The sequence below is a fragment of the Anomalospiza imberbis genome, chromosome 21 (assembly GCF_031753505.1).
Source record: "Anomalospiza imberbis isolate Cuckoo-Finch-1a 21T00152 chromosome 21, ASM3175350v1, whole genome shotgun sequence".
Taxonomy (NCBI): Eukaryota; Metazoa; Chordata; class Aves; order Passeriformes; family Viduidae; genus Anomalospiza; species Anomalospiza imberbis.
Window position 1 is genome coordinate 5,522,850 of NC_089701.1, and position 26,053 is coordinate 5,548,902.

Here is a 26,053-nt window from a genome sequence, read left to right on the forward strand (position 1 = left end):
TGCTGTCTATAAATGTTTTAATATCAGTATAAATAGGGCACAGTTACAAAAAACTGCAAGACTGGAGCAATGGAATTTTGACGTAAAAACCTTCAATGAGGCCTTGCTCTTCAGAAACACACACAACACACAGACTGCAGGGTGAAGGGAAGGCGTGAGCACACATACACCATCGTGCCTTGAACCATTCAGTACAAAAATAGCAGTAGAAAGATGGTCTCTGAATTGCTGGCTGATCCCTTGGGTGTGCCTTAGCTGGACTCCACGCAGGAGACGCAGATTGCACCTTGTGTTAGGAGCAGAGTTAATGCCCAGCAGAAAGCATCTCCTCTCTCCACCCAGCCACAGCTTCCCCAGCTGAGGTACAAGCTATAAAAATAAAGGTTTTGACTGTTCAATGCCTGTACCCAGCCAGGATGCTCTGGCAGACAGAGCGAGCAGACTGTGCACGTGGGCTGCCCACGGAGAGCCAGCTGGGCTCTCCTTACATTCACTCTGCTCCTGGGTGGCAAGAGTCCCATGGGATCTCGCTGCTCAGGTGACACCACTGCCCACACCTGGCCTCCCTCCCTTCCCAGTCCTCATTACAGCTCTGCCAAAGGTGATGCCTTCTGTGGTGGATGTGAATTGTTGCGCTGCAAGTCCTGACAAGGGAGGCAGGGCCAGGACAGGATCTATCTCTGCACGTGCCGGACAAAGGCCTGCACCAGCTGAAACAAGGGCTCCTGCCCCTCTGGACCCAGCTTGGAGGCAGACTTGCCTTGGGGAGAGGGAAGGACCCCGCTGGCAGGTGAAGAGGGACCACCCCGGCGGAAGTATCGGGACAGGCTGGAGAGCAGCGTACTCTGAAATTAAAGCGTGTAACAAGTCAACTTGGTTCCACCACACCCCCTCTCCCTCTCCCAGCCGGGTGCTGTGGCACAGGAATGTGCCAGTATGAGCAGCCCGAGGCTGGTCAGTCATGCTGGGAAATGGGCAGCCAGAGACAAGACACACTGAACAGTCAGAGGACAGCACAAGGTGCTCACCAGCTCCGAGCTGAGCTCCTGCTTCATCCGCTGCTTGTCCCGGGGGTGCACAGCCGGGTCCCGCAGGTACCGAACAGCCTGGGAGATGAGCAGGTAGAAACAGTTCTCCATTGTAAACATGAGCAGAGACCTGGGCAAAGAAACACAAATCAGCAGGAGCCACAAAGGTCAGCACACTGGTTTCCAGGTCAAATAGTTAGCAGACGTATGAAGATATACAAATGCCTCTGAACTCCAGTTCTGATCTGAGGAGCTCAGACTGCTGCTTGGCTCTAACTACATCAAGTAACTAGAAACTTACTTGAGGGTTTTGGTTCCCTCTTGCATATTCAGCCCTGCAGCCTGAGGGAAAGGTTCTTTCTTCTTATCCATCTTCAAGGGAAAAAAAGACAGGCATTAGAGACAGGAGATAGGAAAGAACTACTCATGCTCTTCAGAGCCTCAGCTGAATGAGCACTCTGGGATCACTGCAACTGCTGTGCTCCCAGACACAGGAAGGGTCAGTACCTCTCCCAGCATGTTCAGGGCCACGTTGACTGTGGCAAGGAGGGTCCCGAAGGAAGGTGCAACGTCCGAATCAAAGGCTGGTGTGGTGAAACTCAAGACAAAGAGCACGTTATACTCAGCAAGGTCCAGTGACTATGGAGGAACAGAAAGAGAAGTGAGCCCAGGAGGCCATGAGTATGGTGTTGCCATAGGAACAGGAATACCCAGTCCCTTATCACGCTTTTTATATGGAGAAATAGAAGCACTGTGATAATTTCTCAAGTCTCAGGTGTGCAGCTGGAGCAGTAAAGTGTCCTGCACAGCACTGCATGATCAGACTCCATTGCTCTCCTCCCACAGCTGCCATCACTGGCACACCAAAGTACTGGCTGCTCCCAGAGGCACAGAAGAATGTTCCCTACCCAACAGTTAGCAGCAGGACACTGCCAGAATGAAGGATTAAACCTTCCTTTTCTGAACCTAGAGACCAGGCATTGGGTCACATCACCATGGGAGGATGACAAGAGGATTTTTCCTGTAGAATAGTATACTAAACAAACAAACCAACCGGGTTATTGTCTGCTCCAGTAAGGTCACACTTACACAGCCTTGTGTAGATCACACAAAAGCTCAGCCAAGTCTTCCCTTCACACTGTGCAGTGCCTGATTGCCAAGGCAAATTCCTTGTCTCCTGCCTTCCTGCTCTGTGCAGAGCAGCAGACAGGTATACAGTGGGGTCACTGTATCAAGAAGGACACACACATCCAGAATCTCCCTGGAAATGCTGGAAACTCCCCCCTTTGGAGCACCCACCTGGTCAAGGAGGATCTGGCAGACATCAGGGGTGAAATGGCGCAGGGCAGCGAGAGACTTGCTGAGGATTTTGAGGAGGCTGTACTGCACTGTGAGCAGGGCCTTCTGCTCTGCTGCCTCTGACTCGGGGCTGGGGTGTTTGGAGGAGGCCTGAGGATTACGCTGCACTCGGGGAGTCACGCTCGATGGAAGGGAATCGCCGTTTTTGGTCTGTGGAGAAAGGAAAGAGCAGGCCTTGAATACAGATCAGATACAGGATTGTTTTGCACTAAGACAAATGTTTAGAGGAAAAAAACACCGTGAACAAAGAGAATGAGGAAAGAAGGCACCCGAAGTCTGTCACTTGCTGAGAATCTACAGTTGGTGTGGGCTGAGGAGACACTGCATTGCAGGGAGGCAGCTGCAGAGGCTGTTTGGATTCCACACTCAGGAAAAAGAATGATCAACACACCTAGCCTGAGCCATGCTGAAGAAACACTGCAGCAGCAATGCATCATCTCCACCTCGTGCATTTGAAGATGTCCCAAGAACAAGAACTATCTCCCTTTAACAAATTAAATCAAATTAAGGACACCAGGTCAATAGTGGCTTAATTAATGGCACTCCAGAGTCCTACAGCAATGCAGCCTCCTTGTAACAACAGGCCATTCAGCACAGGCTGCTGGTTATCTAGGACTGGCTTTACACAGTCCAGAGGTTTTCAGAGTCCAGACTCTCAGCACTTTTTTTTTTTTTCCTGTGAAGAAATACAATTCCTAACTGTTGATGGGTGTCAATAATCACCACGAGGATTATCAATAATCCATTCAATATCCAAGACCCTTGGTAATGAATAATGCTCCTTTCTATCAGGGAGCACGGTCATGCAACACAAAGTTTGGTGTAGGATCCTCACCTGCAGGTAGTGCTGGAGCATTTTACGGCTGTGCAGGAGGGAGGTACAGGCCTGGCACAGGTAACACAGATTCACCTGAAAGAAATAAAGTCAGGGAGAAATCTCATCAAAGCTGAAACCCTGTCTATTCACTGTCACTGCTGGAAGCTAGAAAATCCAAACATAGCACTGTGATCATAAAAGATCCAGGCAGTCTCCTAATTTCCCAGTATTTTCTTGAAACTGCCTGGCACTAAGAACTGAAAGTAAGCCACTGAATTACCCAATTGACTTTACCAAGCTACCACTTCTCTCTCTCCCAACAGTTGTATTTCCTTACTTGAGACAAGGTTCTGACAGAATGGGCAGTTAAATAACCTCAGCTCTAATTCCCATTAAAGGAGTGGTAATAAAAAGTGATACAGTGTCATTTTCTCTTGAGACAACCAAATCCCTGCACTCCAAGGCAATGTATTATCCACAGCAATACCCTGATTCCTACCTGCATGTCCCTCATAAGCTGTGGCAGGTGGAAATGCCACTCCTTTGTGAAATTTGAGAGCTGAAGAATGAAGCCAACAGTGTGATCAGCCTCTTCCAGACAGGCCAAGCTCTGCACAGTCCGTACTGCATTCAGGCACTGGGAAGGAGAGAAGTGAATCAGGACCATGACAGGTAAGGGACAGATGGGGTAACATCCCATCCTCCTCTCACAGCTATTTCCACTGGAACCCTTCCCAAGGCAGCAGTGACTTTTCAATGCATCTGCCCTTTCTGACCCATTTCCACTGCTGTTGGAACAGAGGAGCCAAGTGAAGTACAGAGGCAGTTTGTGGCACACCTGAAGGATCCTCTCTTGATGGACACCCACAAAGTCCAGTGCTTCTGTCAGGAAGTTGTATCTCAGTGTTTTGAGAAGACGTTCCATCAGGGACATGGAGAGGCGATAGACCCCGGGCCAGGAGGGGGCATCCAGGGACTTCCGGGATGAAGCAGATGTCTGAACAAATCACATACAAAAATAAGTGACTGTTTTTCCCTCCACACCATTCTGGCAGTCTCCAGCCACAGCCTGCAAGGGCATGGGAAGCTCTCTGGGTGCATTCCCAGCTGGAATGAAGGAAGCAGCACCCACCTGAATGGCTCCATTTGTGCTGAGCTGGTACACGCTCAGGAGGGGCAGGCAGACACTCTGGGTGACACCAGCTCCAGCCATTGCTGCTGCTCCCTACAAGAACAGACTGCTGTTGGGATCTGTGCCTCTGCTCTCTGAGACTGAAGACACTTGTGTTGCAGTAGATATTTATGTCCTTTGCACTCTCACCACCCTTTTACAGAACTTTCATCCACACACCTCTGTGTTGCTAAAACTTCAACATCAAGAAAAGCAAAATCGAGCCTGCGTAACTGTACTCCAAATTTCATTTATCACCTGCTCTGGTATGTACAGAATCTTTGCAAAGGGGTTTGGAACAACCTTGTTTTCACCTAAAGCCCCACACAAGTTGAATTTAAAATAAATAAGTAACACTTTATTAAAACTAATGAAGAAGCAGGTTCCAACACTCAATGCTGGTTTAACGAGAGGGCATTTCCATTGTAGAATCCATTCAGTGAAAGTGCCTGCTCTAAATAACAGGTCTGGCTGGCTGAGCTTTTCCCAGACACCCCACTATGGAGAACAAGGCACATTAAGCAGGTGTACATACAGGACTTGCTGCTTGCCAGCCTCCAAAAAATACCCCTTTATCTACAGCTCATCATTCAGCTGCATCACAGACACAATAATGGAGATAAAAAATGAGACAGACTTTTCTTATTTAAAGTGTACAGCTATGCACTCTCACTTCTCTGCATCTCTCACCTGCTGAGTCCTTGCTAAGGTGAGCAGCAAATGTAACGAGGCCTCTGTGAAGTGAAGGTTTTGTTTAACTCTCAGGCTGATCTCCAGTGCAGCAAAGATGGTAGGAAGCACAGGGACTTTCCTAGTAATCTGCAGCCAGTAGTCTCCATCTTCATCCACTTCACAGAGCTCCTTAGCCAGGTGAAGACCCAGAACACACACCTGCAGTGACAAGGAAAGACAGGCAGGTACAGGGCTGTACCAAGAAAAATGTCAAAAGCATTTACTAACACAACCTAAAGTTCAATCTTCTCAGAATCACAAATGAAGGCTCCTGGTATCCCTCACATTATACTCTGTACACCTCTTGGCTGTATTAGCACTCATGAAAATGTTTTTTAGGACACATCTGAAGAACAGGCAGCTACAGCCAACTTCCCAGACCGATGTGAGCCAAGAAAACATCAAGTAATTCTGAAACAGAAACTGCTGAAACTTCCTTTGAAGGCAGCAGGCTACAAGAGTAAGTTGTTCCAAGCATCATGAAACTTTTGTCGAGAGAGAGGAGACAAGACTGCAGAGCAGATGAAGAGGTCCTTTACCCCGTCTCGCTGGTCCTTGTGCTTTACTCGGGAGGCATCGTCAGTCTCCATACTGTCCTTGTCATCTGCAGCATCTCCCAGGGTCAGGCTGTGCCGAGTCTGGTCCAAAAGAGCAATGACCTCATCCTGGAGTGTCTCACACACACTCAGCACCAGCTGGGGGTACTGGGGGATGTCATTCACTGTGACACACACAACAGACACCAGTTAACACACAGTCCTTGTACTCAGCTTTCCAGTCTAACTGGTAACATCACTGAGCCACATTGCTTGGAATTAGCATTTAATTCTGTTCTCATTTCAAAACCTACAAAACAATGTGAGGAACTGTGACTAAGTTAGATGTTTATGTCTAGGAGGATATATTAAGGGATTGTATTCATCTCAATAACAAAACCATGTTGTTTTTGTCATACAAAGTCATATAAGCTCACGACATGTCAAAACACAAATCAAGCACTACTATGGACAGGTAATTCCACCACAGCAACTCCCTCCCACTGCTCCAGACTGCTGTTATCAGCCTATGCAGATTGGGTGCAGTCCATGGTCTGTGAATCCAAATAAATACTACATTATTATCAAAACCATTATAATAAATTGCCCCACCTTTTACCAGCATGACTAGAAACCTCAAATTCAACAGCAAAGAAAACAGTTAAAATTGTTTTCTTTAAACAACCAAGCCTCCACTTTCTACTTATTTTTCAAAATGAACAAGTTTGCAGAGACAAAGCAGTGGGACAAGGAAGACAGACAAGTAACCTGACACACTTTTAATCACAGTTGCCTTTGTAGGTGTTGCACAGAGAAATATTGCCCAGATTGCACTGAGGGTCTTCAAGTGCCACTGCTATGCCAGATGCCCCACAAAGGACAGGAGTGATGACCAGAGTACCCTTTCTTGTGTTCGGGTCTTTTGTTATCTCTAACTAGAAATCCATGTCAGAATCTAAGCTCTACAGTCACCCTGAGAGAGCCTGACTTACACATCCACTGAGCTGTTTCCAAAAACACACAGGAACTAAACTGATCAAGCAGAGATTATTGTCAGGGAAAGACAAGAGAAGGGAAGACATGGACATAGAGTGAATGAACGATAAACCTCACCTCTTTCCAAAACTAGCTAAAGAAAGGAAGAAAAAAGAAGACAAGTCCCACAGGCTGGTGACTGCATTCAGCACCCTGCACTACTACCAGCAGCACGTGTTTATCTTACACATGCTGGGTGTAAGGTGTGTTCAGCCCTGGCACCTTAACAACCTGCACATGCACCACCTCACCTTTCATCTCCTTCATTTGCAGAACAGTGATAAGAGCTGAGAACACTTTGGCTTTGGTTTTCTCCATCATCTGCTGATCTGCCTGTAGTACTCCCTCCAGAATCTGCGTCAAGGAGTTTATGATTTTATCCACAGAACTCAACTCGCTGACAACAAAAAGGGAGAGCTCTTCAGATTAGACAGGATCCCTCAATAAATATACTGGCTTGAATGAGCTGTGTGGATCATAAGTTATATGACCCCTAAAAATAAAAGCAGTTCTTCAAAGTAAAGTTTAAGTCACCACCTGGATCTCACTAAAGACATTCACAAAATGAGAGAATGCATTTTCCCTTCGTTGTGAGAATCAGAGTGAGAAAGCAGAACTATCACAAAAGCTTTTTGCTACTTTTCACCAGCAAGCAGGAAACCAAATTAACTGTATTGCTACTAGAGATTTCTCACAATTTCAGCAACAACCAAGAGACATTTGACATTCCAAAAGAGAATTCAATGATAAGGCTTCATTTTTTCCCCAGATCACTAAGGGATTCTCACTAGAGCAAAACACTTCAACATAATCTCCCAAATTTTTATTCAAACATGACCTCCCAAGTTTTTATTTCTAGAAGTGACTAACAATTATCCAAACAAAATACCTACCTTTTCCACTGCTTGAGCAGGATCAGAAGAAGGGTACACAGCATAGACCCCAGCTGCAGACAGGGCACTGACATGGGAACCTGGAGCTAAGGAGAAATACTGTAAGAGTTACAGCTGGAACAGTCACAGGTACAAACACTTCAGAAATGCTCAGCCCAAGCACCACCACCAAATGACCACATTTGTTCTTCAGCAGAACTCAGGGGACCAGAGCCAGGACGCTCACAGGGTCACTTAGTGATAACAAGAATGACACATACAAAATAAAGATTTAAGCAGCTCATCAGTGGAGAGAGAGATTGTTTCAGCTCTTTTTCACAGGATCTAAAACCCCCCTATGATTACAAGCATCTGCAGAAACAGTGCAAAGAAGATAATAATTAGGAAATGAAAGAACTGATAGAAAGCAACACCTACCAAAACCCTGGTGCCATTTAGCACATCCATAAACAACTCCTGATGAACTGCAGAATCAGTCAGATGCATGATATCAGCCTAAATCAACAAGATAAAGATCAATCAGCAGAACAAAAGGTGAATCTTCTAAGCAGGCTAAAATCAATTTACTGTTTTAATTTGTTACTTTAAGAATCCGTCAATATTATAGCTGCTGAGTTTTACAGAAATCACTTTAGTCCTACATTACCATTGACAAGAAGCTGGCAATGATTAATTGCTTAATGGTGCATCCCTACGTCACTCGACACAGGAAAAGCTTTGCAGCTTTTGTCAGGATAGCAGGATTACTTAGAAACCCTCTAAAAATTATTTACTACCTGCCTCCTCTGCTGAGAGGACAATTGCTCGTTTTGATCAAACAGCAAAGCACGAGCCTGCTCATGCCTGCACCATGCTCATGCCAACCCATACTGCGTTCACACACACCACAAAACTGAAAGAAAACACCAGTGAATTCTGCTTAGCTGGCCCTAGGAAGCTGCTGACACTGTATTATTTAAAATGTTCGTTTCAGCCTCTCATGCAGGGTAAGAGGCTGCCCTTACATGGCTTGTGGAGATGATGAGCAGCATCCTCCAGGCTGAGATGAGCATTTGATACTCGGTGACGGAGGCACAGCTGCTGCCCTCGGTCTCTGCCACGTGCTGTGCCAGGGACTTCACGTACTCTGACCAGTAGGCAAAGCGCTTTTTGGTGGAGAAATTCTTCAGCGTGTCTTTCAAGGACTGATCCAGTGAGCCCCTGACCAAATCAAGAGGAGAAGTTATCTTCATTTATTCTTGGGTCAGAAAATATACTTCTTCTGAGATTCAGGGAGGAAAGGCAAGGACACAGCTTGCAAGTGAAGGTTATTCCACATATTTGACCCATGCAGGGAATCCCACTTTTTGCATCCAATATGAAGGAAAAACATGATCCCTGATGAAAATCTATAACTTTTTTAAAACAGATTTTAGTTAATCCTAACTTTTCAACGTATGAAACAGATGTTATTTTCAGGAAAACAAATCAGGTGGGAGAAAACTACTAAATGTGATTCCATCACTACAGGTTTACTCAGCTTAGCTGACAACCAGTTTTAACAAATACTGTGTATTCTTATTTCAGGATACAAGGAAAATACTGATACATTCTCACCTAAAGGCTGCAGGAGAATTGTAATATCGTTCTGTAATTAGTGATTGCAAGAATCTTGAATGTTTGTCATGTGTTCATGAATCACCTCCAGATTCTCACAGGATTCTATGTGCTTTGCCCATCAAAGCCCATATGGTGTATCAAGAGTTAACACACAGTTTAGATAACTAAAAAGTACAGGGATGAAGGAGAGACTACAAAAGACTCACTTGACAACATAGTAGATCTCCAAGCAGATAATTTTCATTATTAAGGCACAGGTATCCAAGACACTGAGCTGTGAAGAAAAAAAAAAAAAAAACACCAAGAAAAAAAATCAAAATCTGAGCTCTACAGGGTAAGTGAAATTATCCCTGTCCATTCACTTGGGATGACTGACACCCCAGTTCTGCAAGAGACTTATTTCTCCCACAATAGCAATACTTATGCCATTTTGACCACAGACTGCTGACAACAGGGACAGAATACTATGCTCATAGTTTGAATTCTTCAGTGAGATCACCGAACTTTCAGAATGAAAAAACTCACACAGAAAGGAAGAACAAGAACTGAATCCATTCCTCCATGCTACCAGTCAGCCTGAGTCCAGATTATGGACACATTTCAGACAGCACACCTCGTACAGTGAGGGTTACCATAGCTGCCATACAACTACTTTCATTTCATATGTGAATAAATGGCAGAGAATTTCAAAAGACAGTTCACGGCTGCCCAGTCTCTGAAAAGTCAGACAGCATTCACTTCACCTTCTGCCTGTGTTCAACCCACTTGGTCACAGCTCCTTTTAGGAAGCTGCAGACAGAGGGAAGAGCCACACACGTCACTTAGAAACCTTTTCTGAGAAGTACATAAATCCCTTCATTTTGTTTGGATGTAACTCACCTCTGATGATTCAGAAGGCGGAGGAAGGGTCCCAAAGAGGGGATTAGTTAAATTTTCCCAAAACTTTGGCCTAAAAGACATAAACAAAAGTATTATCAATTATCTCCCTCATGCCACGTGCCTAGCAGCATTTTGAGTGTCCCAAACTTTGTAGAATATATGCTTTGATAAATAAAACAGAAATATATTTGCTTGTGATACACTGGGGCTTCTCATCTTCCACACTCAAAGCCAACACACTGTGTACCCTCACCACACACTGACTAAGATGCAAATGTCCCTGAAATGTCTGATAAACCAGAGAAAGAGTGTTTTGGAAAAGAGGAAGGAAAATGCCTTGTTGAGGAACACCAACTCACTTTGTCCTCAGCACGAGCATGGCGCTGTCACGACGGTCCTGCCACAGCGCGTGCAGGAAGGCGATGGCAGCACGGTGCAGGAGGGGAGGGCACCAGTACCTCTCCTGCTGTTTGGAGTCAATCAGCTCTAACACCACCTGGAGGCAACTCCACTCCCCCAAGCTGAATTCCTAAAGCAAAAGGAGACAAGAGGTTACAGGAGGTTATAATGCTGGAGAATTATATTATCCATTGTACACAAATTTTTAGCTTTCTCACTGCCAGGGTGTCATGAACAAGTGTTTTAAGGTTGCTTAAAGAACACACACAGAGTGAAGAGAGCAGGTCACGGGCACCCTTGGTCTTAGAAGATGTTCTGTTGCTAACTCAGTATCTGCCTTGAAATACTGGGGAAAGCTTCTCTTGGGTTACAGGAAAAAGCAAAACTGGGATAGCACCACATCCATTAAACACAAGCACAACCTGCATTTATCTCTACATTAAGCACATCAGGTTACAAGTAAGAACTATCAGATTTTAGCATCCAGTGCCATAATATGCAAAAAATATGCTAATGAGTCCTCGGGCAAGTATCTGCTATTGTACCTTTGACCCATCACTGCCATCCTTCACTTCCAAGTTCAGGAACAGCTCAATGAGCCCAGGTTGTGTCTCCACTGCAACTGTGAGGAACTCCAGGATCATGACCTTGATGCGCATGTCCTCAATCTTGCTCTGCAGGTGGGTGAGGAAGGCGTCGCGGATGGCAGCAGCATCACTGCCCAGGCAGGCATACACGGACATGGGAGCAACCTGCCCATGGAAACAAACATCAGATGGGAAAAATAAACATGCTGTACACAATGCTACATTAAAGGTGATTGTATCGAAACTCAAAAATACTAAATATTGAATCTGTGAACCTATCAAAGTAAGCTGTCATTAAGCAGGAAGAAATGTGACAAGTGATCCAAAGTTTCCTCTTGAGCAATTCTATTCTATCCTCACCTATTTCTCAAAGGTTACAAAAGAAATAGAAAAGACAAAGAAAAAACAGTTTTGGAATTACATTTCTTGAAATAAACAAGCCAATATCTGGATTTATATGCTTTTAGAAAGCTACAAATATTCTGATGGTTAGCAGACAAAACGAGTAAGTGTAAAAGGCTTTGTAAGTCTAAAGTCTACTTTTACCAAGTCCAGAAGTCTAAAAGTTGAAAGGTCCCAATAAAAACTTAAATAGGATACTCTTCTCAGTAAGATGGTACAATTCCAGGTAGGAAGGTCTAGGAATTCCTCTAGGGTATTTAATTTCCTCTAGGGTATTTAAGAGTGTGACTAGAGAAAGTTGCTCAAAAATTGGGAAGAAAACAACTGGAGGTACAAATACTTTGCAGAAAAAAACCCACTCATAGGATGCCTCTCAGTGAGTGCTGAGTGACTTCTGAAACAGCAGATCACATCAAAAAACTAAAGGATCATTTAGATTATTTTTTCATGTGCCCTAACTTACAGCTGTCAGTCCACCCTGCTTCAAGTTACTTGCACTAAGCTCCCTGACACAAAAAAGCCTGAGGAGATGATCTGAAAAAACTTCAATGGTGGAATCAGTCACAAGGGGAGAAGCAAAAGAGCACTGATGTGTGTCTTATCTTACTGTAGCCAGTCGTTTGAGCAGCTGAATGGCCAGGCGTGGAAGTGCAGGGTCATGCTTGTGGTAAATGTATTTGGCCAAGACAGCAATAAGGTTGTTCCCATGAGCACCTGGAGAGAACACAAATAAAATCAAAGAGAAGAAACAACAAGATGTAACTATTTACCAAATAATGATTTCCACAGTAGAAGATGAGAACTAAGTTGGTCCCCCAAAAGAACATGGTATTGGTCTAGCCAGAGGCATTAACAGCAGCTGATTTAATATATTCTGTAATTACAATAATCTCATTACAAAGCAGCAAACAATAAGCCATGTTTGATTAATCCTTTAAAAGCTGTCCCAGAGGGGAAGAATGCCTTAGAGGAGGGAGGAGAGGCATTCTCCCATCAGTAGCGACCACTTTTTGTAACCTGGAAACATTAAGTAGTGTTTGTGATGAGACACAGTGCCATTTGCAGGTGACCCAGAAGCACAGCTCCCGGGCTACTCCAGGGAGCAGTACCCACCATGCTGAGTGAGTGCCTGCTCCAGGGGAGACACCACGCTGGACGGGGGCTTCAGCCGGATGACGTTGTTGGTAACAGAGAACGCCAGCTTAACCGTCTGGATCAGCAGCTGGCCTTGGGACTCATCACTGCTTCCAAAGAGAAACCAAAGTAAGGAACTGCATTCACAACCAACATTTATTAACTGCACAACATTCACAGAGGAAACTCCATAGTTACAAGACATTTTCACTCAGAGCCAGCACACAGAAGCTGCCCAAACAGCCACACCCCACTCACCTGCCGGACTGGAAGGCCATTACCATGTCAATGGTGTCCACCCCAATTCCCATGATGTTAATGACAGCTTGCCCTGCCTCCGTGTTGGCCAGGCTGAAGATGCACAAGGACTGCAGGCTGGGGGCATTGCTGTGACACAAACACAGGGCAGTGTCACCAGGAGCACCTGAGGCATTTTGCCACATTGCACTTAGAAAACTACCACTAAGTAACCTCCTCATTTCTACACCCCCTTCCTTTACTCTCCCTTCTACTTTCACCAGAGTACACCAAATAGGAAAGTTGATGGCAGTCTGTCCCAAGAAATGCGTACTCTTCTCTTATTTTTACCAGAAGTTCTAGAAACCAACGTGGTTTGCTCTGTCCCTAATCTTATGCTACCCTTCCTGTACTCAGTAATGCAGCAAAGAGCTGAAACCAGCACCACACAGCTATGCCAGCTCCCTCCTAGTCATTTGAATTCAAAAACTGAAACAAAATGACAGTGATTCCTGCACTGTAAACCTAGTGCAGGTGTGAGACCTCTCACCTGTCTTACCTGCTGCGAGGATCCATTTCAGGGCATAAGTTCAGTATAGCATGGATCAGCTGCAGAATTAGGCACCCTAAAACAGAGATGAAATGGACTACTCAGTTTTTGAAAACTTTTGCCTCCTTCCTAGTGTTTTCACACAAATCACAGCATCTAACAATACCAGGAGATATACAATGCAAATCCCAAATGGCTGCTAGAAAAAAGAAGGCAGATGGCCCCTTTTATTCCCTTCCCCTCATACCCTACCTTTTAACATCCTTACCAATTTTCTCTCTCACTCCATGAGAGTTGTATCTCCACTTGTGGTAATTTGGTAACATTTCCTTCAGAACAAACACAATGCAGGGAACCAGGCCTTGGCTCTGGGTGCTACCAAGTTGTCCCTAGGAGAAACAGAAATGTTATTTAATCAGGAGGGGAACAAGAAAACTTTTGGAGGAAGATTTACAAGCAATTTCTTGTCTTTTGTAGTCATTTGAGATGAGTCAAAATGGTTTTTTGTAAGAATCAGATCAGAGAAAGCACAACCAACAGTGCAGAAGGGAGAGTCAAGCAAAGATTACTTGGAGAGCCCTGCTGCAAAGAGACTGATCTCAGACATGGCTGAGATCACTTTCACTTCCCAGTCATAACAGCTCAGAGCTGGTGTCACACCAGAGCACTCCAGAAGCACTCACCCGGACAAGAGTTGTTACCAGGTTCAGGAAGGAGATGGTAACACTGTACTCGCCTTGGGGCTGTTCCATGCTCATCAACAGGTTTCCATAGCCCCCAGCATTCATTCCCTCTGCACTGTGAAATGAGCAAGAGAGTTCATCACATGAATAGCAGGATTCTGACATGAGTGAGAGATGTCAGGTGCAGAGATTGCACACTGGCAAAAAGTTCTTATTGTATGTTATGAATTGGTTAGGTGGGGGACATGAGTACCTGATCATGTGATTCATACTGGACAGTGGATTGGCAACAAATGGCAAGAACCCCGTGTGGTGAAGGTCAGTCCAAACCTGCACGAGAAGAGGTACAGACACTCCTTCTGATTTACATAGAAATGTACTAGTTCTCCCCAGCAGGTCCTTTCCTCACCTTGGCTGGCATCCGAGCAGCCAGGACTGTCAAGCAATTGACACAAGAAGCAATAACATCCACAGGGGGAGAGATTACAGTTGTTAGCCTATAAAAGAGAAAGAGCATGCATGAAAAAAGCACTGCCACCTGCGGTCTAGTCTGGTTTTTGAATCAAAAAGCTCCTTTCCCTCTCACTGAAGTACACATATATAAAATTTAAGCAGATAAATACAGACTCCAGAGTCTGCACTTTCAGTCTAGACTTGCCACCTCCCCCTCACACCTGAGTCAGATCAATTTACTGCCAGAGCAAGGCTGGCAAGACAGCAGGTTGTCACAGCAAACAATAATTATACAGCTGAACATCAATTCCCAGGCAGTTAACTCTGGGAGGAGTTAATAATTATAACTGTTTTAAAACCTGTGAGCTACTGCTCTAATGCTATGTTTTATCCTTGTTTCATGTAAATATAGCTACTAATCAAAATTACCTTTAAAGGGATAAAATTGCACACTTTTCAGGAAAGAAGTAGAAGAGGGGCCATTTCTGCTGTGTCAAAACATTAACCTATGTGTAACCAGAACAGTTTTGAGAGCTGAACACCAGTCTTGGGGAATTCAAGCAGTGACACACATCCTGTAAAGCTCTTGGCAAAATAAGTAATCAGTTATCCTTCAGGTCACTCTATCTGCTTAGGTACCTCTGCTGTCAGTGGCTCACCTCTGCAGGAGCATGTAGATTCGTGATGTGATTGGCAGAAGACAATCTGCTATTGACACATCAGTGCTGATGACTTTATGAACCAGATCAATTATGGGCTTGACCCTCTGGCAATGCTGAATCACATCTGGGTAAAGAAAACCAAACATCAGAATAGAAAATCTTACTTCAGCAGTAATCAAGCCTGGAACAATGCACATTTATCTTACCATATATCTGCATGATTCAAAACCATCCATCTCCCATATCAAAAAACATTTGTTTATCTATCTCAGCTTTTCCCTCATCTATAGTGTATCTCATTACACTACATGCTCTTAGCCTTTTGCAGTGAATTTTACAGAATAATCATCATCAGGTTTCTGAATAAGTCTTCCATGCTCTTCCAAATGTACTCAGAGCTGTTCAGTCCTACTACTAACCTCAAACTGACACCAATTAATAATTATTTATTCTTTTTTACACTCCCAGCCTGTCTCACCTGCTGTTGACACAACATGGAGCAGCATCTCAATCTCACAGGTGAACAGAGTCCAGCTGCTGTAGGAATACTCCCACCGTACCAAATAAGCCCGATCATCCAGCATCACTTGGCCCACTGTTCCCTGAGGTATCCGTAGATTTGTTTGACCTAGTCCTAAAGATTGCAGAAGCAGGTAAAACAAAGTCACAAATTTACCCATGAGTTAGAAGCCAGGTAAAGAAAAAGCTAAATTCCCCAAAACATTTCAGTAAGAAAAGGTGAAGTGCAGTTTCCTTACCAAGAGGATAGAGGAGCTTTGGAGCCTGTCTTCGCCACAGTGTGCCGTCCTCATGGGAGATCACATCTGGAGGTTTGTGCTTGTACAGCTCAATATAGAAGGACATTTTATCCAGGAAACTGTATACCTGCATCAGAGAGAGAGTCAACAACACAGCCAAAGAGCCAGAGCTTCTTAAAAATTTATCAACCAGGTCATTTCCAGTAACAGGCAAGTTTACTTGAGGCGTACAACAATCTCCTTCTAATACATCAACACTACCAAAACATTATTACACAGCCCTCATGTTCAGACAAGTCTCATCAAATGAATCAGGTAAGTACCACCTGAAAATTAGCATCTTAATCTTCAACAATTAAAGATGAAAAGTTTTCTAAATGCCAGAAAACAGCATCCTGCAACAGCACACAACTCTGAAGGAGCCGTGTCCACTGTTCTTAGACAAAAGCTTATGTCTGTTATCTAAGACTGCAATTGAGATAAGCACATGTAATGGAAAGAAAGAATCACAGAGCATGTCATCCCTGACTCAAAATAAATCATCTCCCAAACACCAAGAGAGATCTTGTACCTTTTTTGCAGTAGATTTATCAGACACAAGGGATTGGAGCAGCTGAAGGAGAGGAGTGAGAAGATGGGGGAACATTCCACAAACACTGTCTAGGATAATACCCAGACCTGCAGTAGGTTCCTGGTGGTGGAAACAGAAAACAAATGTCTTATTACCAAAATGAAAAGCTAAAAGGGTCTCAGTGTAGCACAGGGTTACAGTTCTATTTTAAGCTGTACATTTAACATTAATCATGCACAAAAGTATCACTCCAGTGACTGGAGATCACACTTGCACGGACTAAAGCATGAGGCAGTCTGCAAATATAAGGCAAGAAGTAAGACTGTAAGGCATTACATATCATCCTAATTCTGTGACAACAAAAAATAAGCACAATGCTTTTGCCAGCAGTTAGTTCAATCCTTGCAGCCCCAGCTCTGCTATCAACTATCACCTATATTAAAACTCGTTCCAGTATCCTTTTCAAGTGTAAAGCCAAGGCTGTACCTAAAAAGCAGGAAAGGGCAAAAGTAAATCAAAGATAGATGCAAATGAACATTTGCTCCTCAGGCCCTCTAGAAACCAACTCACTAAATACAACCAGCCTGTTCCTTTCCTAAAAGGGAATCTTCTATCAGGTCATAGTTATAAACAAGGTAGGTCCAACAAGTTGCAAACACACTCACCGTTTTCCAGAAGAGCTGAGGAATGCTGGAAGCTGCCAGAACTTCACATGCAGCATCAATTATATCCTACAAAGGAAGATAGGATGGAAAAAATCAAAGCTACGTTACACAGGAGGATTTTGTTCCAACCAGGATCTGCTGTATCTTTCGAATTTACGTTTCCATGTTTACCCACCAAGATGTAACTACTTTTTGGGAGCCAAAAAATACGCAACACACCCACCCCCAGACCACAACCTAAAGCCATGCTCTTCATCATTAATGAACTGGCCATAACAAACATGTCCATGATATCTGCAGAGGGCTGTAAAATGTCCAGTGCAGCTCAGAAATGAAGTTTGCATTATTTCCATTGTTTTGGGAATAACACATCAACAATTAGCTTCATATCCATACGACTTCAAATGCATGATGTGCTCTTTCATTACTAATCTGCCAGTCTGTAGAGGTGTTTACCAGATTTGCATGGTGTAAATGCAGTAGGAAAACCAGCAAATCACTCATTTGGGTCTCCCTAAGCCACATAAAGCTTTCAAATTTGCTTAAAGCAAATTTGCATAAAGGAAATTTGCATAAACTATGCACTTTTGCATAAAGCTTTTCAAATCTGCAGTCTGAAATGCAGGATTACAATTTAATAGGCAATTAGCATTAGTTATGAGAGGTTATTTTAAATTACGTAACAAATGGAATGGGTCTTAGATGCTTACCTGCTGATTGCCCAGTGTATGTAATTCCAGTGATGTCAGGACAAAGGAAAGTAGTCCATAAATACACATACAAGCTGTGCTGGCAGTACACTGCAAAGACAGAATACACAAGGCTGCTATGGGAAAGACTGTGAATTACAAACACACTGTAACTACTCAGTCTGCCTTACACACCAAGTAACTGCCTTTTTTAGATATCCTTGCTGCAAAGGGGCAGCAAAACAGAGAGCAGTCATTAGTTAAGCTCCACATTAAGACAAAATATTTCACTGAAAGGGGAAGTGTTACCATTACCATTATCACTAGAAATGCCTTGCAGGCATCAAAATTGAAAAAAAGAAAAAATAAAGAAGCACTCAAAATTTCTAGGAATCAAAAGGATTTGCTTTCACTGGCTTCTGTCTACAAAGCAGTTTACCCTAATACACCATGCTGTCTAATGAAGCTCTATACAGAGAATAGTGCAGAGGAATGATTACAGAGTTAAATCATCCAGTACTCAAGATCCACAATGGCAAATATACTTATAGGGGTAAATTAAAAACTTTGATTAACTGGAGTCTATTCTGTTCAAGAGAGATGTAGTTCCTTGCTTTACAGAGCTTTTCTTAATTCTCTGGACATAACAATCTGTTTTGCTCCAACTTGATTTCTGATCCTCACTGAAAGAAGATTAAGATGATAGAACATGCTTTACTGCATGTTTGAAAAGAACAGTAGTTCAATCACTCATCTGCTTCCCATCACAGCTGTACATCAGGAGCAGTTAGACCTCCAAAAGCTTACATGTACAACTGAAGAAACTCACATTCTTGCCCCCACTGCTGAGGGATCGCAGCAGCTTTGTCAGATACTGGAAGACATTCAGCTGGATAGCAGTGCTGCCCATCCTCCTGATGATGTTTGTGGACTCCTCTGGGTTTATGGTGTGACGGAGCAGAGCCCAGGCCAAAAGCACTGGAGCATGATGTGAGACATCCCCTAACTGCAGCAGCTGATTGTCCATCTCCTGCACAGAGACAAATCAAAGGCAAAATAACTGAGATCTGAAAGTAATTCATACTCAACAAGCACACAGCTGATTGCAGCCTTCTCATGGTATGTGGATGACAGTTTCTACACTTGGCCAACAAGCACAAGGACCAGAAGTTGACAGACACAGCCTGGGTAATCACAGTAAGTTCTGTGCTGTTAGGATTGAGGAGGGGTTGGTTACTCTGCCAGTGTTTTACCTGGTGGATGTGCTGATTGTTGGCCAACTTGTGCTCCTCCGTCCTGTCATCCAAAGCACGCTCATGGAGGGAGTCAATTTCCATGCCTTCCACCAGAATAAGAGCACTAAAGTAGCTACAAGCAGCAGAAGAATAAAAACAAGTAGGTCAGTAACTTCATGTGAGAATTCAGGTGAATTTTTTTTAACTATAAGAGGTCAAAAAGCAGCCTTTAGTTTGCTTTGTTCAGCTTTCTTTGAAGCAATAAGAAATCACAAGAAATGAACAGCACATAATCTAAATTTTGTCTTGAAATGCTGGTACAGGAAAAAAAATATAATCTTCAGAACTACCTTTTCTGGTTGAACAGACAAAAAAGGGTCACTGAAATTTGAAGACCGCTTTTCCACCTTTATAACTCTCTGCCACCAGGAGGTATGGCAGGATTCTCATTCCCCCTCTGAGTCATGGCCCACACAGAACAACAAAAACATAATTATAAATGCATTTTTTCCTGAGAAAAACAATTGTTTTGCTCTGTACCCACATCACAAATACACACAACACTTACCCAATACGATCTACAAGGTGATCCATGCTCTCATCTACTAAATGTCTGTTGGTTTGTCTTGTGCCAAATCCCTGCTCCTTGAACATCTTTGCAAATGCCAGGAGCTCCTCAGGTGCCATTTCAAAGTATGCATAGTAGAGGAAGATGACTTCCAGGAGCATGGACTGCTCCCGAAGGCACTGCACAAACCACCGGGAAACCTGACGTTCTGTCTGCACAAAGGAAAGTTGCACCATCACATGCCAAAGCTCACGGGGCAGCCAAAGAAGTCAGAAGCTGAGAAGGGTGGAGGCATTTCAACAGCTTGTGCAGCCAGCAGCTGTGTCAATGGCAAGGAAAACCACTCTAGGTCCAGAGAGATCATGAACAACTACATATAAATGGCTCTGTTGGCCCAGTGCTCTCCACAGATTTATTACAAAGAACAGCGTTTCACGAAACTCTGTCTCTGAGCAAAAGTGTGTTCTGTTACACAGAAAACAAATTTTATGTTTCTTAGACCAGGAGAAATGTCCTGTTTAACTGCATCTGCACAGATGTATTTTCCAATACACTACATACAAGAAATTACTTCATAAGCTTGAGAAATAATAGCAAGGAAAAAAATACCATGAGATTTCCATGTGTTTCCCATGTAGGAGCTTCTGCTTTGTACAGCGCTTCAAACTGTTTGCGGTAATTCGGAACGAGCTCCTTGTCCAACTTTTCAACACACTGGAAGTACTGTGCCTTAAAGAAACAAACAAGTCCATGAACTTCTCACATGTACACTCGTGGGCTTTTTGCACAAGCAGGGAATTACCCCACAGCTCCCATATTTGGCCTGTTTCAATGACATGACGTCCTGTACTCACTGTGTAAGGGTGTCTCTCATCCTGGAAATAGGTGAGCAGGTGGAGGACACAGCGCAGGATGCAGATCCTCTCCTCATAGTAGTAGTCAGCGAGCTGTGAATGTAAAGTGCCATCAATACCAACCTGGCACAGTGTCTAACTCCCAGCCACCTCCCTCTCCCAACCACTGCTAAGGCCTTCACCACGGGAATACAGAGTTACTACAGATGGAATTTCAACTGAGCAGTTCTGAATTTGGGGAAAATAATAATAAACACTTAATAAGCGTTACAGAACTCAATCTAGCATTGCCATAACGACAGGTCTATGATTACACTGTTAAAGGAGAAAACATGGAAAAGAAAAGCAAAAAGACATCCCTATTACCCTCTGTCAGAAATGATCATCAATCTTGTCATGTCAGAGAGTGACACACAAACCTACAAGCTTTGGAAAATAAGGCAGTTTACATCTACCCAGCTACATTCCTTAATATCAAACCTAAAATTTCATTTCTGTAGCAATTACTAATGCTCTTCAAGTCTACACGCACATCCCTCAATTTAAGAAGCATTTTCTAAAAGCCATCCTTTATATGAAGGAATACTTCAATTATTTCAAGATTTTCCACAGAAATAAAATAGGTTTGCTGCCAACAGATCTTTTCCACAGAAAATACAAATGGAAATGACTAACCTTCAGCAACAGAGCCTGACTCTGCCTTTCGTCCTGAAGAACTGTCTGTAAACAAAATACGACAAAATAAATAGCTACTGCAGAAATGCCTACTGACAAAATATATGTTCACAAAATTACTAAAATAAAAGACAATTTTTCTTTCATTTGGAAAGACAGATTCCAAAAGCACAAAGCCAAACCACTCATTTTTAACTACGTATTTATTTTTCAGCCCCACTCTCATTCACAAATCTGTAGCTTTCCTGTATTCCTGTGACAGAGAGAGAGGCTGAGCTCCTGCAGAGATCCAAGAAGGAAGAGATAAGCCTGGATGCAGCTCCAGAGAAGAAAGCTACAAAGCCATTTCCCAGTCAGAACTAGGATTCACATGTGATCATTTGCATCAAAAAACAACTGTTATTAAGGAAAGATGTGGAGTAAATAGAACATAAATGGGAGCTACGGACCTTCAGGGAGTCTCTTGTTCCTCTGTAATCCTCTTGAAGATAAGATTGTAACAACTGCACACTCTGCTCTTCATCCAGACCCTGAACAAAAGAAAGAGAGATGAACTGAAATTAATAAAAGGCAACAGATTTCATTAAAGATTAATATCCCCTCCAAATACTCAGGCAGCTCTTATCTTCAAAACAAATAACGTGCCAAAAGAATATTTTTGCACCAGGCAGATGCTTTAATCAGCACTTCTTTTAAAGCCAAATACATAAGCTTTAATGTCACTGAGCTGCAGTTTAACTTCAGCTAAAGAAGCATCAGTCATTTAAATAAAAGCACCACCAGCCACTGAACTCTAAACTTCTGGCTTAAAGAAACAGAACCTTGCAGGTAAACTGAGAGGATTGTCAAACAAGGCAAGTGATTTAAGGGACATCAGTTTGTTAGCTGAGCAGTTGGCCTGGAAGAAGCCAACTCAGACCCATAGCAGGTGGCTGCTGCTAAAAAGGACCAGGAAAACCACAGTATCTCAAAGTTAGTCATCACTTTGGAAGTTTGACCTAGAGCCTCAACATGTACTTCAACATCCTTTAGATTACTTTGAACTGAAAGGACTTTTAAGTGTCTCTCTACTCAACATCATGAAGGTTACTTTAGTATCAGAATCCTGTAACAATTCATTCCAGGGATAAAAAATAATTCAAGAGCAGTTTCACTCACCAAAAACTTGCTGACTCTCAGACCCAACTCTTTTAGCGGAGCAACTACATCTTTATCAGCTTTAATTTTTTCTGCTGAAGTTGTACTAAAGTGAAAAGAAAATTTAGTCATTAAAAACACAGCAATCTCAAAGAAAAAAAATAAATAGGCATAATTGTAAAGTTCTCCACTCTATAAGTTTAAACTGAACATTTGCTTTTTCCTCAGTGACCTTTCAGTATTTCATACAATATTCTGTAACTTTTCTTTATTTACTAGGAAACTCCATATTTGAGATTCATTTCTAAAAGCAGGCAGTGACTGTACCTCGGTGGTTTGTAGTATGACAGTCCCTCTAAGAGCCTCTGCCAGTGCTTGTTCAACTCTACAGCAATCTGAGCCTAAAACAGAACCAAACACCACTGAACAGACTCCTCCAAGTGCATCACCAAATATTAGATCTGTTAAACTTCAGCAAAGAAATCCTGCCACCACAAAGAAGCAGGAATGACACAAGACAGGTGTCTGTGGCTCAGAGTGATTCCAGATGCAGTACAGAACAGGGCAGGGAGCTGCACTGCCCACTCCTAGGGAGGGTGGGGAAAAGGGAGGCAATGGACTGGGTTTGGAAACATTTGGATTCCCAACCTCTGGCCAAATTCTTGAAAGCACAGGCTCCAGCCCTCAATATAAGACAGCAGTTGTACCACACATGAATACCCCAGGGCAATCCAGGCAGCAGCACTTGTGCCCACTCCAGAAAAGGAACCACCCTTCCAGGCAGTTCATGCAGCAGCTGAAAACAAGCAGTGGAAGAATAAACAAGTAGCAGAGGTATAGGAACACAAATCATGCTGAGAAAGAAGGAAGGGCAGCAGAAAATATTTTCACTAATATTCAAAGAGTTGTACAAATGACATGTTTGGCCATGGAGGCCAGTAAGTGATGGCCAAACCTGCTCTGCAGGGAATGAACTTACTGGTTCTCTTAAAGCTGATCTGCCCAGCAGAATTGTCCATAATTCTCTGCTGCTCCTGCAAACACAAGGAAAAGGTGGAGAGCATTTTAATGATGAATGTTATTCCAGGCTTCCATTTAGCTTACACTTTCCAAACCTACAATTAACTTGCAGCGAATGACACTGCGATGCAAGAAAAATTATTTAAGGAACATTAGCTTTTAGCCAATGAGTTCCAGATGTCCTAGAAAAACCAAGGAAAAACCCAGAGAGGGTGACAACTGACATAGCAAGACCTGTGAATTCACATCAAAGCTTCACATTGATATCAAGTTACCAGCTCAATTTGATTTTGCTATCTGAACATTTAAGGCTCCTAAGAAGAAAATTAAAGCATAAAGCAATATTTTACTGTTTAATTCAATGCTCTCCTTCAAACAAATTTTCCCATCAGTTTCATCATCCACTCTAGGCAGAGCACAAAATTGTGTGAAGTGAAAAACTCCACCCTCTTTACACAGACACCAGAACATTTACACTCAGCTTCTCATTTCTCCATGAGATCTCTGTAGAAAAGCCAACCTGCACTATAAAAATTACAGATCACACCCTGACCCTGGCACATGCATTCAAAAAGAAGTCTCCCTACAACAGCCCAGAGAAAAGGTATTTGCCAAAAAGAGTATTTCATTTAGATAAATGATGATTTGCTAGCAACACATTACAATTTAAACACCCCAGCTCCCCACACAAAGACTGTCTACACAAGAACACTCACGGCCTTATTTTTAGGATAACATTATTAAAATAACTCACAGTGGCAGTGAAAGTCATCTGTGACTTCTGCCATGTGGTAACACTCAATGAAAGACAACACCTGTTATTTCCAGCACACCCATCAGCATAACTTCTCCCTGCTCATTCCTGGATAGCTGGGTGCACTTCTGTGCCATGAACCTCTCCAGCCCTCACAGAGCACCAAAGGCCCAGATGTTTACCAAGAACTGAACAGCAACGTGAAAGAAGCAATTCAAGGGATGCCAGGTTCAGTGACCATGTCAGATCAGTGCCTTCATTTGTCCTGCACACAGTTTCTTTCACTTATTGTCAAATCTGAGCCCCAGCCCAGCAACGCCGACCCACCTACTTCTCACTCCTTCACCATCTCCTCTGTGAATAAAACAGACTGTGGTTTGTTTCCCCTCATTAATAAGGCTCCAAGACAGCTAAGGAAGGAAAGCTCTCTGTATACGACCACAAGTAACAGAGGTGTCATTAATTAATAAAAATTAGACACTAGGGAAACTCCAGAACAAAAAAGCGTTATAATAAATGAAAACAAACGTGCTCTGGAGAAACGAAACCACCGGACTAAGATGCTCACTGAACACGGGATTCATTGAACCGCTCCCGTTACGCATTTCCACGTGTATGTTTTGTCTCGCACGACTGCGGGAGGCGCGGCCGGCCCTGGCGCGCCCCGAGCCCCAGGGAAGAGCCGAGCGTCCGTCGGGCACCGCCGCGAAGGGAGCGCGGACCGAGCCCCCGGCCCCGCCAAAGCCACGGAGCGCTGCCCAGCGCCTCATCCCGCACGACACACCCGAAAAGCCACCAAAGCCGCGGAGCGCTGCCCAGCGCCTCATCCCGCACGACACACCCGAAAAGCCACCAAAGCCGCGGAGCGCTGCCCAGCGCCTCATCCCGCACGACACACCCGAAAAGCCACCAAAGCCGCGGCGGCCGCTCCGCACCGCGGTCCGTGAGCCGGGGCTGCCTGAGGGTCCCTCAGCCGGGGGGGGGCGGGGCCTCACCGCGCGCGCGAGGCGGGGGCGGGGCCAGCCCGGCGCGCGCCCCGCCGCAGTTAAAACCTGCCGGCCCCGCGCTGCGCCCCCTCCCCGCCAGCCCTTCTCGGCCCCCGGTCCCGCGGAGCACGGTCCGCCCGCAGCGAGAGCCGGGGCCTCCCCCGCGCCGCCCCCGCGTTCCCTCCGCCCGAGCGGCCCCGGCCCCGCACCTCGCGCTCAGCCCGCCCGCCGCCATCTTCGCTCCGTTGTCACGTGACCCAGGGGCTGCCTCCCTCCACCACGCCGGTGTCACGTGGTGCTGTACAAGCCACGCCCTCGTCACGCCCCCGCTGGTTGGTCATGTGACGGGCGGCGCGGCAAGATGGCGGCGTCCTGCGAGGTGGGTGCGCGTCGGGCTCCCGGGGACGGTCGGGGCGGGGCCGCAGCTTCGCGCTGGAATCGGGAATCACCCGGGAACGCCTCCGACACCGCCCGCGGGCGGATGTCGTTCCCAGTAGCGGACGCTGGGATGTGGGTGTCGCGGCTGAGGGGGACAGGAGGAGGCGGCGAGCAGTGTAGAAGGACAGGGCGCGGGCAGCCCGCGGGTTGAGGGGCGTCCACAGCTCTGCGGGGTCGTGAGGAAGAGAGGGAACAGGCAGGGGCTGCAGCGAGGCGAGGGCTACCGGATGTTTGGCAGCACGTCCGTGGGAAGCTTCCCTGCCCTGAGCAGCCGGCACGCGGAGCACGAGGCGGGCAGAAAACGCTCGGTCCGGCGTGAACCGCAGGGCGGTGGGATCCGTTCGATGATGAGAAAGCGGCAGTGCCGAGGAGCTTCACATTACCTGAAGGAAGGTGCAGAGGAGAGGATTGCGGCAGGCACGAGAAAACGAAATAACGCAGCAGTGAAATAGAGCGCGATTGTCAGGTGTAAACATTCAGAGCCGCTCCATCAGCGACCTCAGGCAGGGTGAAATTCTGCCGATCTTGCAGCCTGGCGGGGAAGCTG

At 44.7% G+C, this 26,053-nt stretch overlaps 1 protein-coding gene across 1 annotated transcript; it reads right to left on the reverse strand.

Moving 5' to 3' along the window:
* On the reverse strand, nucleotides 1-25,376 carry NUP188 (nucleoporin 188). The gene is made up of 44 exons (XM_068211309.1): nucleotides 25,278-25,376; nucleotides 23,288-23,342; nucleotides 22,636-22,709; nucleotides 22,330-22,414; nucleotides 21,621-21,701; nucleotides 21,172-21,216; nucleotides 20,497-20,589; nucleotides 20,252-20,371; nucleotides 19,643-19,854; nucleotides 19,093-19,207; nucleotides 18,669-18,869; nucleotides 17,861-17,950; nucleotides 17,151-17,216; nucleotides 16,486-16,605; nucleotides 15,915-16,041; nucleotides 15,635-15,790; nucleotides 15,154-15,280; nucleotides 14,451-14,538; nucleotides 14,295-14,371; nucleotides 14,042-14,156; nucleotides 13,627-13,747; nucleotides 13,368-13,434; nucleotides 12,830-12,958; nucleotides 12,551-12,678; nucleotides 12,045-12,151; nucleotides 10,994-11,200; nucleotides 10,409-10,578; nucleotides 10,050-10,119; nucleotides 9,377-9,444; nucleotides 8,576-8,771; nucleotides 7,989-8,066; nucleotides 7,572-7,657; nucleotides 6,930-7,075; nucleotides 5,647-5,828; nucleotides 5,066-5,266; nucleotides 4,337-4,429; nucleotides 4,043-4,201; nucleotides 3,704-3,841; nucleotides 3,223-3,297; nucleotides 2,328-2,537; nucleotides 1,536-1,667; nucleotides 1,330-1,400; nucleotides 1,029-1,158; nucleotides 1-845 (listed from the first exon to the last, which is right to left on the reverse strand). Exons 1-44 carry the CDS (start codon nucleotides 25,301-25,303, stop codon nucleotides 675-677), a joined length of 5,208 nt encoding a protein of 1,735 aa, XP_068067410.1. The 5' UTR covers nucleotides 25,304-25,376; the 3' UTR covers nucleotides 1-674.
* Between the last annotated feature and the right edge of the window lie 677 nt (nucleotides 25,377-26,053).

Bases quoted from the DNA above. Each gene is read 5' to 3' on its own strand.
- NUP188 (XM_068211309.1), bottom strand. From the start codon at position 25,303: ATGGCGGCGGGCGGGCTGAGCGCGAG. The intron at 16,606-17,150 runs GTGAGTGTGTTT...TTCCACCACCAG, and splicing joins CTCAGCTCTTCTGGAAAACG to GAACCTACTGCAGGTCTGGG. The intron at 15,281-15,634 runs GTGAGACAGGCT...TTCTTTACCCAG, and splicing joins CCATGTTGTGTCAACAGCAG to ATGTGATTCAGCATTGCCAG.